Raw genomic sequence first — 13,331 nt, 5'->3', positions numbered from 1 at the left:
CAAAAACAGAGGATGTCTTGTCTATACGTGTGTAATTCAAGCAGTAGTCATGGAATGACAGACACTCCTATTCTCCGATGGCTGGTGATACACAATGTAGTTTGCTTCACTGTCCTCGCCAGCTTCAGGGCCTTCTAGGACGAAGGGCACAAGCTACTGACCAAGTATCTGCTTATCTCTGTTTCAAATTCCATCGTATTAGATACCCTTAGTTATCTCAGTGTCGCCAAATGTTTCTAAGTTCCAAAAACCCTTGTTCCCTAGAGCCAGGACTCATGAGAGACGCGAAGTATAACATTCTACAAGCACGGTACGGAAAAACTCACAGATTATACGTCGATTGCAAGAGCATAACGCGATCTCCGATACGTAATCTGTAGCTTGTCATACAAGGCTGGATCGTTATAACTCGACACTGGGGGCAGAATGGCATCAAGGTTTCCCCAGCTGGTGGACCCTGGTTCTGAGCATCCCCCTCGGCACGGTTAGTGTGATTTGGGACTGAGGATGAGAGAGAAATTGCGAGAGGTTAAACCCCGCGTTTCAGGAGATCAAGTTCGGTTAGAAAGCATCGCAGTTGAAGACTAGGTAGGTATCTAAGGAGTATGCATTCGAGATACCAGATGAGCAGTCATTTACCAGGTACCTAGAGTAGGTACGCAACTGACTTAGTAGGTACTTAGATACAGTTAGTTCGCGTAGCCGTCGGGTGGTGCGGCGTATGGGCCAAACCCTAGACCTAGACTACAACTCTTCAGGTTCGGGGCAGGTCCTTGAGAATAGTCAATCAGCCTACCCACCAAATGGGAGCCGGGCGATGCCCTTTCTCACTCCACGCTCCACTTGGGTGGGCTGGAATCTGGATTTGACAGCCGGCACAGCGGCCGCTAAAATTGAGGGCGTTTGATATCATCTCACTATGCCTCCTCGGGGTTTGACAACTGAAGAATGGCTTCATGGTTGACACAAGTGACGAAATAGAAGTAGATATGCTTCGTGATCCATCTCGTGTTTGCACCCAGGCTATTTGGTTCTCCACAGGCTTCAGCTTGACAGGCTTCAGCCAGCCACCACGTTAAAGAGTCGAACCTCCACAGTATGTGTTTTTGACGTATCGAGGCACCGCCAGAAATCAGATGATGTTTGGGAAGAGCTCCTCATACACCAGGACTAAGACATACTGGCATATACCGAGACATATGTACGACTGGCGATAGTGGTCCAACCAACATTGAGAATATGAAGTTTGTGTGTCGCAAAATGGCAAGATCCAACATATCCTCTACGTAACCCACACCCTTTGCGTAAAACAGACAAGTAACTTCTTCTCTCATGTAAGACACATGTAAGACAAGCAAGACTGTTGATATTATTGTCAGCAGCGAAGTATATACGTCAAATACCCTATACCAAATGTTTCCGGAGACTCCAGGGCCCAAGCCATCCATTCCTTGGTTGGAGATTAGAAAAGTCGACCCGAAAACAGGTCTGGGGCGTCGTTAAGGACTAGCTAGAGCCACAGAAGGAGCACGATCCCATAACAGCCGGGGCACCTCTCGCCGTCTCGGTGACTCTGTGGGGTGACTTCAAATTCGAAGTAAGAAACAGGCCGCCGGCCTAGCAGGCATGAATTCTTGCCTCGGTTCGGGGACTCTGTGGAGATGGACATGGAGAAGTGAGTCTTGCTCATTTTGAGGCTCGAAGTGGAGTCTTTGTAATACCAGCAGATTGAGCCTTTGAAATGCGTCATGTGTGGCAGGGCGTTGACAGATCCAAGGCTAGTTACCTAGGTACCCTACTTTAGCCAGCTACTACAAGTAAGCCAGTAACCAAATCGTATGAGTAGTCTATGTGGCTGCTCTCGTGGTCCATGACCGGTATGGAAAGGCTTGGTAGACAGCATGCATAAAGTAACAAGACATAGGAGCGGACGGGCTGCAGGTTACAGTTATCTGGCAACCAGCTGGAGCGATGGATGGCCAATTCATGTGCGGCTGCCCTGAAGGTCTGGGCTTCTTTCGAGCCAATTGAGGAAAGCAACCATCTATCTGCTCAAGTATGTGTGCGTGGATGAGTATCAATATACTGTTTCACATCATTCATTGGAGCGAACCGGGGAATTTTGGATGCGGCGTCGGTAGACGTTGTTGGAAGTTGTATGTATGTATGTATGTATGTATGTATGTATGTACTGAGTCCAGGAACGAACCGCAGATGGCTCCAATCTGTTGGATAGACTTGTTGCCTCCCTTTCTTGCTATTTGCTACCAGTATGTTTGTTGGTTATGTTTGTATGTTTCCTTAGATGCAGATTGCTAATTAGGCAAACCTAAAGAACCTTCTGGAAGTTTAGCCTAGCTAGGTATGTAAACCATAGCTGCTTTCAACCTAGATAGAAGAAGCAAGCTGCTTCTTAAATCTCATCACATTCTGCGTATGGCACCGCGATGGCCTGGCAGCCTGGGTACTGTCGACAGCCATCCTATACCTAAAGCGTAGCTGTTGCGTACCTCATCTCCCAGTAGCTTCACTTAGAGGCGGGGAGAGTTTCGAGCCGGTGTGGTGCGGGGCAGCGGGCCTATGGCCTATGGCGAAAGCGACAGGTGATGGAATGAGGCAATTGAGATAGGAATGAACGAGCAAGACAAGAAGAGTTGAGAAGAATGAAGGCGGAGGAGGTTGGCGTTGCTGATGAGAGTTCGATAGGGTCTGGAAAAGCTAAGAGGCTCTGGCGACGAGATCTGGATCTCAGATCTACTCCGTCGAATCACGTCATATTGGATTGGTTCGTTCGTGTGTGTCAAACCAAAAGGGATCCATAGCAGGCTCCCTAGTCGACTTGAATGTGGAGTTGGCTGGTACATGCTGTGAATCTAGGTACCTTACACACCTATTAATAATCCCAGTAGGCAGTGTCAGGTACTTGAATTCATGAATCAATAGGTTGTATGTACTGTACGAAGTACGCATATAGATCCAGAACCACAAAGATCTTAACAACCAGTCACTAAATTGATGCATGGTAGCCCAGTAGCCCACTGCCCAGGTAACCAGGCAAGGCAGGGCTTACCTGGAGTTGGGTGGGTTCTGGCTGCACTTTACCTGCACGGAATCATACCCGGTGCATAGGTACCTAGTGGCCATGACCTATGAACCTGACCCTGACCGTGCGGGAATCTTGTGAGTCTTCCATTTTCCAGTTGGTGAACCAAATAAGAGCTTTTACTGGATGTGATACGGGAGACGTCATGACGAAAAACCATTTCGCTGGGCGAATGACAGTGCATTACTTGGCTGAGTAATGAGCTGCCTTGCCTTTTTACAATAAAACCTGTGCCGTTAGGTAGGTAGGTAGTTACCCACCGTCATACGAAGCTCGACTGATCGCTGGTGGTGGGTGTCGGGGTTATTAACAAGGACAATAGCACGGACATGCATGTGCTTGGTATGTCGAATACACTGTACCCAAACTGTACTTCCTTCGAGAATGATTCTTATGTGGTTCCCCTTTGCGTTGCGGCCCACCACGTACCCCTGTTCAGTAAATATGGGGCATAGGTCCCCATCCTAGATTCTCGAAGACGGCCAGAAGAATTCAAAGCAAGCCGCTTGGACCCTCCATCGTGAACCCTGTTGGCTGACGCTGCACACACGACATAATTGGTTGCCATGAAGACAAGGGGGCCATGATCCTGGCCCAGGATGTGGAGCACGAGGTGGGTTCTGCACTCAATCCTTAGCCTCTCTAGTCTCTAGGCTCTGGCCCAGCTGGCTTTGGTGCCTCGCGTCGCGTTGCAAGCATAAGGCACCTCCGGGTCCCATGCCTGCAAGCCCGTAAGGTAAGGTAGCGACGATCCTCGACCACATCCAAGAACATCGTCCAACCTCACTCATGATGGACCACTTCGGACCTTGATGCAGGCGGCACAGCAGAGCACGTAACCCTACGGTGGCCTATAATGAACGCTATGTCTGGCCTTCCCTAGGTACACTTGACCACGCTGACCAGTCGCTCGCCACTGTAAATCAATTGGAAAAAACAAGGTCTTGGAGTCCACACAACACGGAACCTAAGTCTGCGCCCTCTCCTCCAGCCCAGACGGCACTTCCGCAAACTCTGATGCCTCTCAGCCCTCCTTTGCAAGTGCCTAGGTAGGCAAAAGTAGGTAGGTAGGTAGGTAGGTAGGTAGGTAGGTAGGTAGGTACTCTTTGTTGTTGTATATTTGATTGTTTGCGTTAATCCGGTTCACTTCTCCGGACTGGACCATAATGCATCCTGTCATCGAGTGAAGCATTGGATTTGATTACCTTGGGTACCTACCTAGTATTTAGTAGCTGGTGTTCATAAACTGAGGCCAAATGGTGCTGCATATTTCCTACTGCAACTCTACCAAAGCCTATTACAGTCTGCAAGATCTGCGTCATCAATCCAATAGACTGCACAGGACTCCTACTTGATCTTTATTAGGAGATTCTACGGATACTTTGTACGCTTTTCATAAGTAAGAACATCTCTACCCCCCCCCCCAATTCATGTTTCAAACAGAGCACTCATTTCCACACTCCTTTGTTTGCATATGGTTATCCTTTCTTTTTCGTTACCGTCCATTTAGTTGCCTTATAGGAAACCTTGGGGGGAACAGCAGTAGGTATTTCTCAAGCAGCGCTACCTTATATCCATACCATGTACTCCGGAGTAGCACTATAGTCCCCTAAAACGATTCATGACCACCTCCATGATTTTAAAAAGTGGTTAATGGGTATGGAACAAGATCGGTTTAAATCCTTGCCCCCCTGGTTCTGAGACTCCCCTCATTCACAATCCCTTCCCTCCAGCTTCTCCCAGAACAGAGTGACCTTTACCCTGATGCCTTCGGACTGAGTCCGTCTCACCTGAACCAATTCGACACTTGAAATTGGCCCCCGATCTGGTCGCATCTGACTCGCCGTTTGAGCCCCTTCTTCTACGCGTCTTTCGTACTTCTTCTTCTCGGCAAATTGTTCCACTAAGGCGGTTATCAATCTATTCCATTAATTCGACTGCCGGCGCCAGGCTTGGTTCCCGTCTCTGTTTCTGCCTGCTAACGTTGCCTTTTGGCTCTTGGCTTCGCCTTGCCCTGTCGTTGTTCCTCACGCTCCACCTGTGGTGAGGGCAAAGGGTACCGGTCGATGAGCTCCAGAGGTTAGAACTGTGTTGCGTCACATTTTGGTTCAATTCGAACTAGTCAAGTCCAGGCTTCAGTCCAGACATGTACTCTTTCTCTGCTTTTCATCTGGTCTCTTCTCACCCTAATCCCAGGATTTCCATCGGCAGTGAATATCGCTCTCGCCTCATCCTTTCCAAATTCTTTCTGGTTGTTACATCGCACTATCACCCGGGCTGTCTGCGTTTTGTGCGTTGCTGTGCTCCCTACCAGACTTGCACTCACACTTGCGCTACTGTACACTGCAATCGCTTCTCCTCCGCTTGCAGCCACGCTCGCAGATCTTCTCCCTCCTGCCCCGGACCCGGTTACCGCGACTGTCGGTGCCCTTGCCCTGTCTTTGGGTCTTCCCTTACCCTTCCCTAGTCCTTCCATTCTCCGACCAGGGTCAGACACCTTCTGCGTGCCGCTAAGTAGGTCTCGTACTGCTGGACATCCCGTAGGCAGCTCGTACCTTGAACCAAGACTGGTAAGCTAAAGCCTGGTCTGATTCCCTCACTCATTGCCCTTCCATTGTTCCAGCACACGCGTGCTCTGTTCTGGTCCTGCTTGTAGTGTTGGTTGTACTGTACTGTCAGTCCAGTCCAGTCCAGTCCAGTTTGTCCGTCCGTACTTCCTTCTCACTACCTGTGAATCCAACCCTCAATCCGACGTCCTTCCTGGCCTCTTTTCCTTCTTCTTCATCCCCTGGCCCTTCCTATTCCTTGGTGGCTCTTTCCATCTTGGCCCAATCCGAGTCCAGATTCCGAGTCCTTTTGTCCCCCCCCCATTTACAATCCATCGCGCTTCTCCTCCTGCGCCATCATTTTTCAAATCCCTCGTCTTCGTTTCGCATCGCCGCATTTACCACGTCTTTCGCGACATTTTCATCTTGCTTACCAGCTAATATCCGCCCCTCGTCTCTCAGCCTCGACCGAATTTTCTAATGGTACGAACCCTGTCGCCAACCGACTGCTCCCGCCCGCCTCGACGCCAGTCTGACAGCCTGTCCGACCCTCCCACCAGAAAACACCATTCGTCTGTACTACCGAACTAGGTGCATTGAATCAACTCAACTCGACAACATCGCATACGAACTTCTCGAGACGAATCAGCATCACAGTCTCCTATTACTCAATTTAAACACCCCTTGTTAGCCACAAACCCGTATGTCGTGTGGCTATTGAGTCAATTCTATTGGGCTGCTTCGCGACAACTGTGTTTTCAATCACGACCTCGAAATTCTATTCTACTTTGCTCTCATCCAACGTTCGAGGCTCGATCGGCTCGCTCTTTGAAATAATTTGGTCTCCGGCATTCGTGAGGCTATCTGGTCCCGGTCAATCGCTTTATCTTGGTACAAATACGCAACTGCCCGAAGGGCTACGGTGCTCCAGTCGCGAGACTGGTAGCTCTCCATGAGCACCATGGACCGCGCCGCCTGTCACGTTATTTACGTCAATCGCAATGTCAGCGAAAATGGATTGATTCACAGCGCTTCTGGCGACAGCACATCTGATTGGGCAACGGATGAGGCTCGTCACGTCGTACAACCTCTGCTAGATGCCTTCGGCGACGGTTCGTTCTTTCGTTATGGCAACGCCATGAGTCATTTCCCCACTCACTAACACATTGTCCAGTTCACGTTTGCGCATCTGGAGGTGCCTGCTTAGCAAAATTATTCGAATTACAAGAGGGTTCAATGCTGGACCTGAAGCCAACCCTGGTTCTCCTTGATACGCCAAACGATGACCCAGTACCCGAAGCGCGGAGAAGGGCGTCGTCACCTTCACCCTCATGCAGCTCTTCCAACGAAAATGTCGACATTCACACACCCGACGAAGCACTATACGGTCTGGGACTGCTGCAAAAAATCATCACCGAAGCGCATTTGCGCGGTATGTCTAAACTCGTTGTACCGATTCCGGTGATAAGCAATTCTGAGGCAGGTCACCCCACAACCAACGGACAGATGACCGACGGCACAGCTGAGCAGAAGCCTTTGCCATTGGGATCGCTTGACAAAAATCGTCAGCTCATTAGGAGGTGCCTAGATCTGGGGGCGGTCGACGTCATAATTTGTCCAATGAGCACCAAATGTATTACAAGTCTGGAAATCTGCGCCTATCGGGCTCACAGAGATGCCGCCAAGGAACAGTCAACCCTGCTGGAAATTAGACAAGGTCGAAAACGGTCGTGGGTGGGAGTCAACGAAGAGAAGCCCTTCGCATACCTTCGTGAAGCCATGGTATCCGGTCTGATGAAAGGAATATGCCGTTTAGGCACCAGTGACGACCAAATCAACAATGCTCATGTGGCCGTCTCTTCAGAACGACAATCTGCCATTGCTGAGGCAATAGGAAGTTGGCGCTTCTGCGCTCACTCATTCACCGATGATGAGCTGTTGGTGGCCGCAATGGACATGTTTCGGCATGCCTTGTCTATGCCAGAACTTGAGCGATGGCGGATACATGCAGGTACGTTGTACTGTTTTGGGTTGGTGTCGGTTGCCCGCATACTGACTCAGCTTCAGACCAACTAATCAGCTTCCTTGTTGCTTGCCGTGCTGCATACAATAGCTTTGTGCCTTACCACAATTTCCGTCATGTTGTGGATGTATTACAAGCTACCTTCAATTTCCTGGTACATATCGGTGCTCTGTCGCCGTATCCTTCGGGTACCGAGTCCCGTCCCATGCCAGAGAAGTCGCCTATGGCTTCTCTCATAACTCCGTTTGAAGCGTTGACGCTCCTCATCACCGCTATTGGGCATGACGTCGGACACCCTGGCGTGAACAACGGTTTCCTTGTGACACTAAATGCTCCCCTAGCACAGTTGTACAACGATCGATCTGTTTTGGAATCGTTCCATTGCGCTGCTTACTCGCAGATTCTTCGACGATACTGGCCCTCCGCCTTCGAAGACACAAAGATGCGTAACCTGATGATTAGCTCTATCTTGGCTACGGATATGGGCTTGCATTTCGACTATATGAAGAAGCTCGGAGATGTTCAAGAACGACTTCAAGCTAATAATAGCGCCGACGGTTGGAATGGTCGGCAAATTGAAGAGAACAAGTCTCTTGCTTGTTCGTTACTCATCAAATGTGCTGATATTAGCAACGTGGTATGCCTGCCTCCCCCTTGTTAATGACATCATGGGTTCACCAGCTAAAAACGCAAATCTAGGCACGAAATCATGAAATAGCTTTGAAGTGGACTTACATTCTCTCAGAAGAGTTCTCCCGACAAGCCTCGATGGAGAGTGAGCTGAGCATCCCTTCATCACTTATGACACCGCCCAAGCAAGACATGACTTCACTGGCTAAAGGCCAACTCGGCTTTATGAATCTTTTTGCCACCCCTCTATTCCAAGGCGTCGCCGACATCATGCCCGCTATGCAGTACACCGTCGACGAGCTTGAGATGAATAAGAGTCTCTTCGAGCTTAAGCTTCAACAAGAGAAAGAAAAGCAACCCCTAGATGACCCAATCAGGAGACGTCTCCTGAAGGAAGGTACATTTTCCCCAAGGACCATGAGTTTTGCTGTACCACAAGAGGAGGAGAAAGAGGAGAAGAGAGATATGACACCCCTGTTCGAGGCACTGGATCGCGGATCGGACACGACCCCTGTAGGGAACGGCGAACTACCCATGCCACGCCCAGAAAGGGATGACTTATCGCCGGCCGACAGTCAGAGGACAATGGGACCATCAGCCACAAACGGTGTAGCTGGTGACCACAGGGGATCGAACGGATCAGCTTCAACATTTGATGCGGTTAGAGAACTGGCGAATAGTGATCCGTTTCGGACGCAAACGAGAAGGGATTCAGCGAAGCAACGATCCAGCGAGACGACAGATGGGAGTGTTTCTGGGGCTTGTTCGGGAGACTGGGCTTCACAAGCGACAAGCGCTACAACGGGCAAGATGCCGATGTCACCAAGCACACGTGGTACGAGTATCGTGAGCGGAGATTCGACTGAACATGCCGTTGGAATTCCTAAGATCAACGTCGACTCTGCAAGTTTGAAAGACAGCTCAGGAACCCTTCACCAGGATGGCTCACCTATCGATGACGAAACAAGGTCCGATGCGAGCACGACAGGTGGAAGCATCGGCAGGGCTGAGGGCAAGTCGCTACGAAAGAAAACAAGCAGGTTCAGGATAAAGGATCTTCCCTTTTTCAGAAGACACAAAGGCACGAATTCTCCGTCTACTGCAGACATGACTGGATGAGGTATTACAGCACTCATCAACCAGGAGTGAAAAGAGGGGCGTGGTCAAATTATGCTTCAATGACGTGCTCATGAAGCTGGAGAGGCCATCCAGAGCGACCAATGAGTTGAGGTGATTCTGGCTGAATATTGTGTGCTCTATAAGTTTTGTTTTGGGGGAAGGTGTTGGTCTATGTTGCTCTAATGATTGCAGTATATACGTGTACAATATCGATGTGTGGACGGACGGTGTGTCTGCTCAGAAGTCCGAGCAACGGGGGTCCAAACCAGCATCTCGAGTCAGAATGCATCCCCGAAGGAACGGAGAAACAGACAGGGCTACTGGCGTTGGCGCAAGGCAAGGTTGGGACGGTGACGAAAGCAATGTATCAAAATTAAAGATGACGGTGGGACGTGGGAAAGGGTTTATTTGGTTGTCTTGGCTCGAGTATATGGTATGGGTTGGGTATATGGTATACGGCATAGGATGATGGACGTAGTGTTGGTGTTGAGTATGGCTGCGAGGCTATGATTGCACACAAGCTGTCACATGAGATGAGATATATTATTCAATGATGAACTACTTTGAAGCCCAAACAAAATATCGTTTCCTTTCGCTTGCTGATGGAGGTGACAAGCCTTACTTCGCTGGCTCGGAGCCAACGCCTACAAGCGACTGTACCGAGAGAAGAAGCATGCAGGACCCCATGTCGACCGCATATTTCGTGTTCAATGAGATGAGTAATAGATACAAACTGAACAGTCGATTTTTGTGTGGCAGTTGATTTGCGAGAAGGGTTGCAGCTAGGCATTATACGACTAAATCCCGAAGACCAAATGGTGAAAGATGATTGCTCAGAATTTCCGAATCTCCCTGGCGACCCTTGTTTGCTTGGCCCTTAGGGCGCATATGGGACCCGTTGGTCCACCGAATCTGCATCCTAGAACTGTCACGAATCCTCAGGAAGAGCTTCACTGAAGTCTATGTGGCCTTAGTCAGCGGGTACGAGTGTTGTTCGTAGTGAGAGACTGGAGGACCAAGATCAAGTGTGCAGTTGGGATGGTACATGGGGTTCTCAACTAGGTACCTTAGGTAGCCGAACGGTAGGGAGCAAGAAATCTTCTGACATGAAATCAGGATACCAAAACAACCTCGCCCAAAGGCCTGCTAAGATATACTAAACGTACCTAATTCTTTTCCTTACTTAGGATAAGGATCCTAAGTTTTCTTGTCTCCCCTAGCCGGATGCAACGTTCAGGATGAACAGGCTGGCAGCATGTGTGGACTGTTAGTGTCGTCAATAGATGATTTGATTCCATGGCAAAAGCTTTGATTTAAAATAACTTTATGAGGCGTCTTATATGGGTCATGGTAGTTGGCATTTTCGAAGTCATGGATGACAGGCCACATCCTGGTTTCCAGCCCCTACCTGCTGCGTTGAAGACTTGCATACACAATACTGCAGCGAAAAGGCACAATTACTTGGTTGATCGCCGTCCAATCAGAAGTCATACTGATTATCGACACCAGCCAGTAGAAACTCCAATACCGAAGGCACAGGGAGCAGATTCATGGCCTCGCTCCCATTCCCGGCTATGTCAAGGCCGTTTGAAAAGCCCTCGCCATATGAAAGACCCTGGTGCACACCGAAGTCGAAATCAAAGCCGTATGCTGGTTCAGGTACTGGGGCAGAAGATGACTGAAGAGTTGATGGAGCATCGCCCATGATACTGGGGACACCTAGAGGATCAGGGCGCAGCGAAAACTCAGAAGCGCCCGTACGAGTAGTTGGGGACTCTTGACTTTGTTGAATGGTCCGATCTTCAGATGATCCTAGTACATGCCCTCTCTGTCTCTTTTTCCACATAGTCCGTTCCTCAAAGAGCCGCAGTAGACTCTTGGCATATATCCAATTCTGTGATATATCTCGGAGTGTGTAGATAAGAGAGTCAAACATGCGGGATGACTTTGCAACAATGAGAGGATTGGGAGAGTTTAGCTCACTGGCAACATGCAGTAGGCTGGTGAAAAGAACATGGACGGAAGGCAGCCACAGATTGCATAACGAATTCCTTGAGCGGAGAGATTCAAAGATAGAGTTTATCGCTACAACAGCATCGCCACAGATGCTGTGGTCCATGGCAGAGTGAGGTGAAAACCGGTTCGGATCTTGATGAGGCGGAGGTCGGTGGAGAAGGGTAAGAAAGTTGTGATACGAGAGGTGAAGAGTTGCTTGCCAAGTGTCCGGGTCGGAGTGTGGGATTTGGAGGCTTTGCGGCAGTTGGGTTATGAACTCAGCAAGTTCCTCATCAGCTTCCTTGGTTGCCGCTGCTCTATCGGCTTCTGTGGCTCGTAAGGCAACACGTCGTCTCATGGCCTTGGAGAAGATGATGCACAGTTTTGTATGCTCGATGGCGAAAGTTGGGTTGCCATGAGGAATGCCTTGAAAATGACTTTCGTCGAGCATTGGGGTGTCCGACTCTTCTAGGTTTCTTGAACATGTTACGATGAGGATGGCCAAAAGGTTTTTCTTACTCACATTGCTTGCGGTCGACCAAACGAAGCCGAAACCATGACGTCAAACTGAAATAGACACCACCAGAGCCGGACCCATTGACGTTTGTCTATGGTGTTCAGGGTACTGGCACCGGCGTCCCGGTGCATGCCCATTCCAAAGGCAGTGCGGGCCCCGATTCCGATCCAGTGCCATGAGTTATCAACGATATCTTCGAGGTTGTCACACTGCCATGTCAATAGGAGAGCAACTTGGAGGTACGTCTCACGGTGCTGCTCGAAGCGGTAGTCGAAGAGCGTTTTGGCTCTACGGAAGAAGGTGTAAGTGCTGGCCCTACAGTCTTCTCGGGTGGAGGAGAGTACATGGGCGCCGACGAGGAATATGGCGTTCAGCAATGGTAAGGACACTAGTTTCGGAACATCAGAGCCATTGTAGCTTGTCATGAATTCATCCTCATCGACAATTGGAAACCCTGGATTGACGTGGGCAAAATACGCTGTGACAAGCTCATCAGCCAAGGCTTTAGGGGGTAACTTTAGAGCTTCTTCAGGGACTGTAGGAACCTTTCTCGCAAGTCTACGCGTCCCAAAGTGCAACACGTCCTTTTGATCCCTTCGTAGAGCTCTGTGACGCACGAGATGGTTGAGGTTCGAGAACTCGGTGCCGATAAAGTAGAGGCGTTCAGAACGTGAGATCTCGCCGACTTTGGGTAAGTCTTGGCCGATAAAGTCAGCTAGGTTGCGAGTCTCGTAAGTTTCCTCATTCTCGCCAGAGTCTTGCATCGTGGAGGGAGAGTCGTGCTGATAATGGCAAGTGCTTGAACTTGGCCGCGCAATCGGATCCATGGTCACTCCCGGCCAGAGGGCTGCCGTTGCTCTGGGTGTCGCAGGAGCTGTGAGGCATTGCGGTTGTGGTTGCTGTCGCTGATGCTGATGCTGATGCTGCTGGTGGTGGTGGTGATGATGACGATTCGGCTGAGGCTGTTGGGAAGAATAACGAGGCTGGAGGGGGACGGGGCTGGGACGAGAATTAGATGCACGAGATGATCTTGTCTTTTTCTTCTCGTATATTGTACAGTTGGGCTTATTTTGGATCCGGCAGTGAGAGCAAGGTGTGCCCTTTTCAAGGATATCACAACGGACTTTGCGTTGGTGGCAAGCTATGCAAGCTCTTCCATCTATTGTTATGTATCAGCTGAAGGTGCAAACACAAGATAATTGGCGCCATCCTCAACGGGGTGTCCAGAACATACTGGTTCGTCGTCTAGTGACAGCTTGCTGAGCATTCCCAGTTGGAGCATGGGCAGTAGCATTGCGCCTTTCGGTGGGCATTGTGACCTCGGTACCTTAGTAAGTATTGGTGGTATTCTGCTGTACGCCCTTTTCGCCGAGAAGAATACTTCCGATTCGGTTGTTA

At 49.7% G+C, this 13,331-nt stretch overlaps 2 protein-coding genes across 2 annotated transcripts; one reads left to right on the top strand and one right to left on the bottom strand.

The window, feature by feature from the left end:
* Positions 1 to 6,610: 6,610 nt before the first annotated feature.
* On the top strand, positions 6,611 to 9,421 carry FPRO_04715 (related to PDE2-high affinity 3`,5`-cyclic-nucleotide phosphodiesterase; the record flags this gene model as incomplete). The annotated part of the gene is made up of 4 exons (XM_031230256.1): positions 6,611 to 6,761; positions 6,824 to 7,660; positions 7,717 to 8,309; positions 8,372 to 9,421. 4 exons carry the CDS (start codon positions 6,611 to 6,613, stop codon positions 9,419 to 9,421), a joined length of 2,631 nt encoding a protein of 876 aa, XP_031080411.1.
* Positions 9,422 to 10,901: 1,480 nt separating this feature from the next.
* FPRO_04714 (uncharacterized protein) lies at positions 10,902 to 13,246 on the bottom strand (the record flags this gene model as incomplete). Its single annotated transcript, XM_031230255.1, has 3 exons — positions 10,902 to 11,892; positions 11,940 to 13,092; positions 13,168 to 13,246. The coding sequence occupies 3 exons, from the start codon at positions 13,244 to 13,246 to the stop codon at positions 10,902 to 10,904; spliced, it is 2,223 nt and encodes a 740-aa protein (XP_031080410.1).
* Positions 13,247 to 13,331: the final 85 nt, after the last annotated feature.

Source organism: Fusarium proliferatum, assembly GCF_900067095.1.
Source record: "Fusarium proliferatum ET1 genome assembly, contig: FPRO_scaffold004, whole genome shotgun sequence".
NCBI classification, from domain to species: Eukaryota; Fungi; Ascomycota; class Sordariomycetes; order Hypocreales; family Nectriaceae; genus Fusarium; species Fusarium proliferatum.
This window is presented reverse-complemented; position numbering and strand designations above follow the sequence as displayed.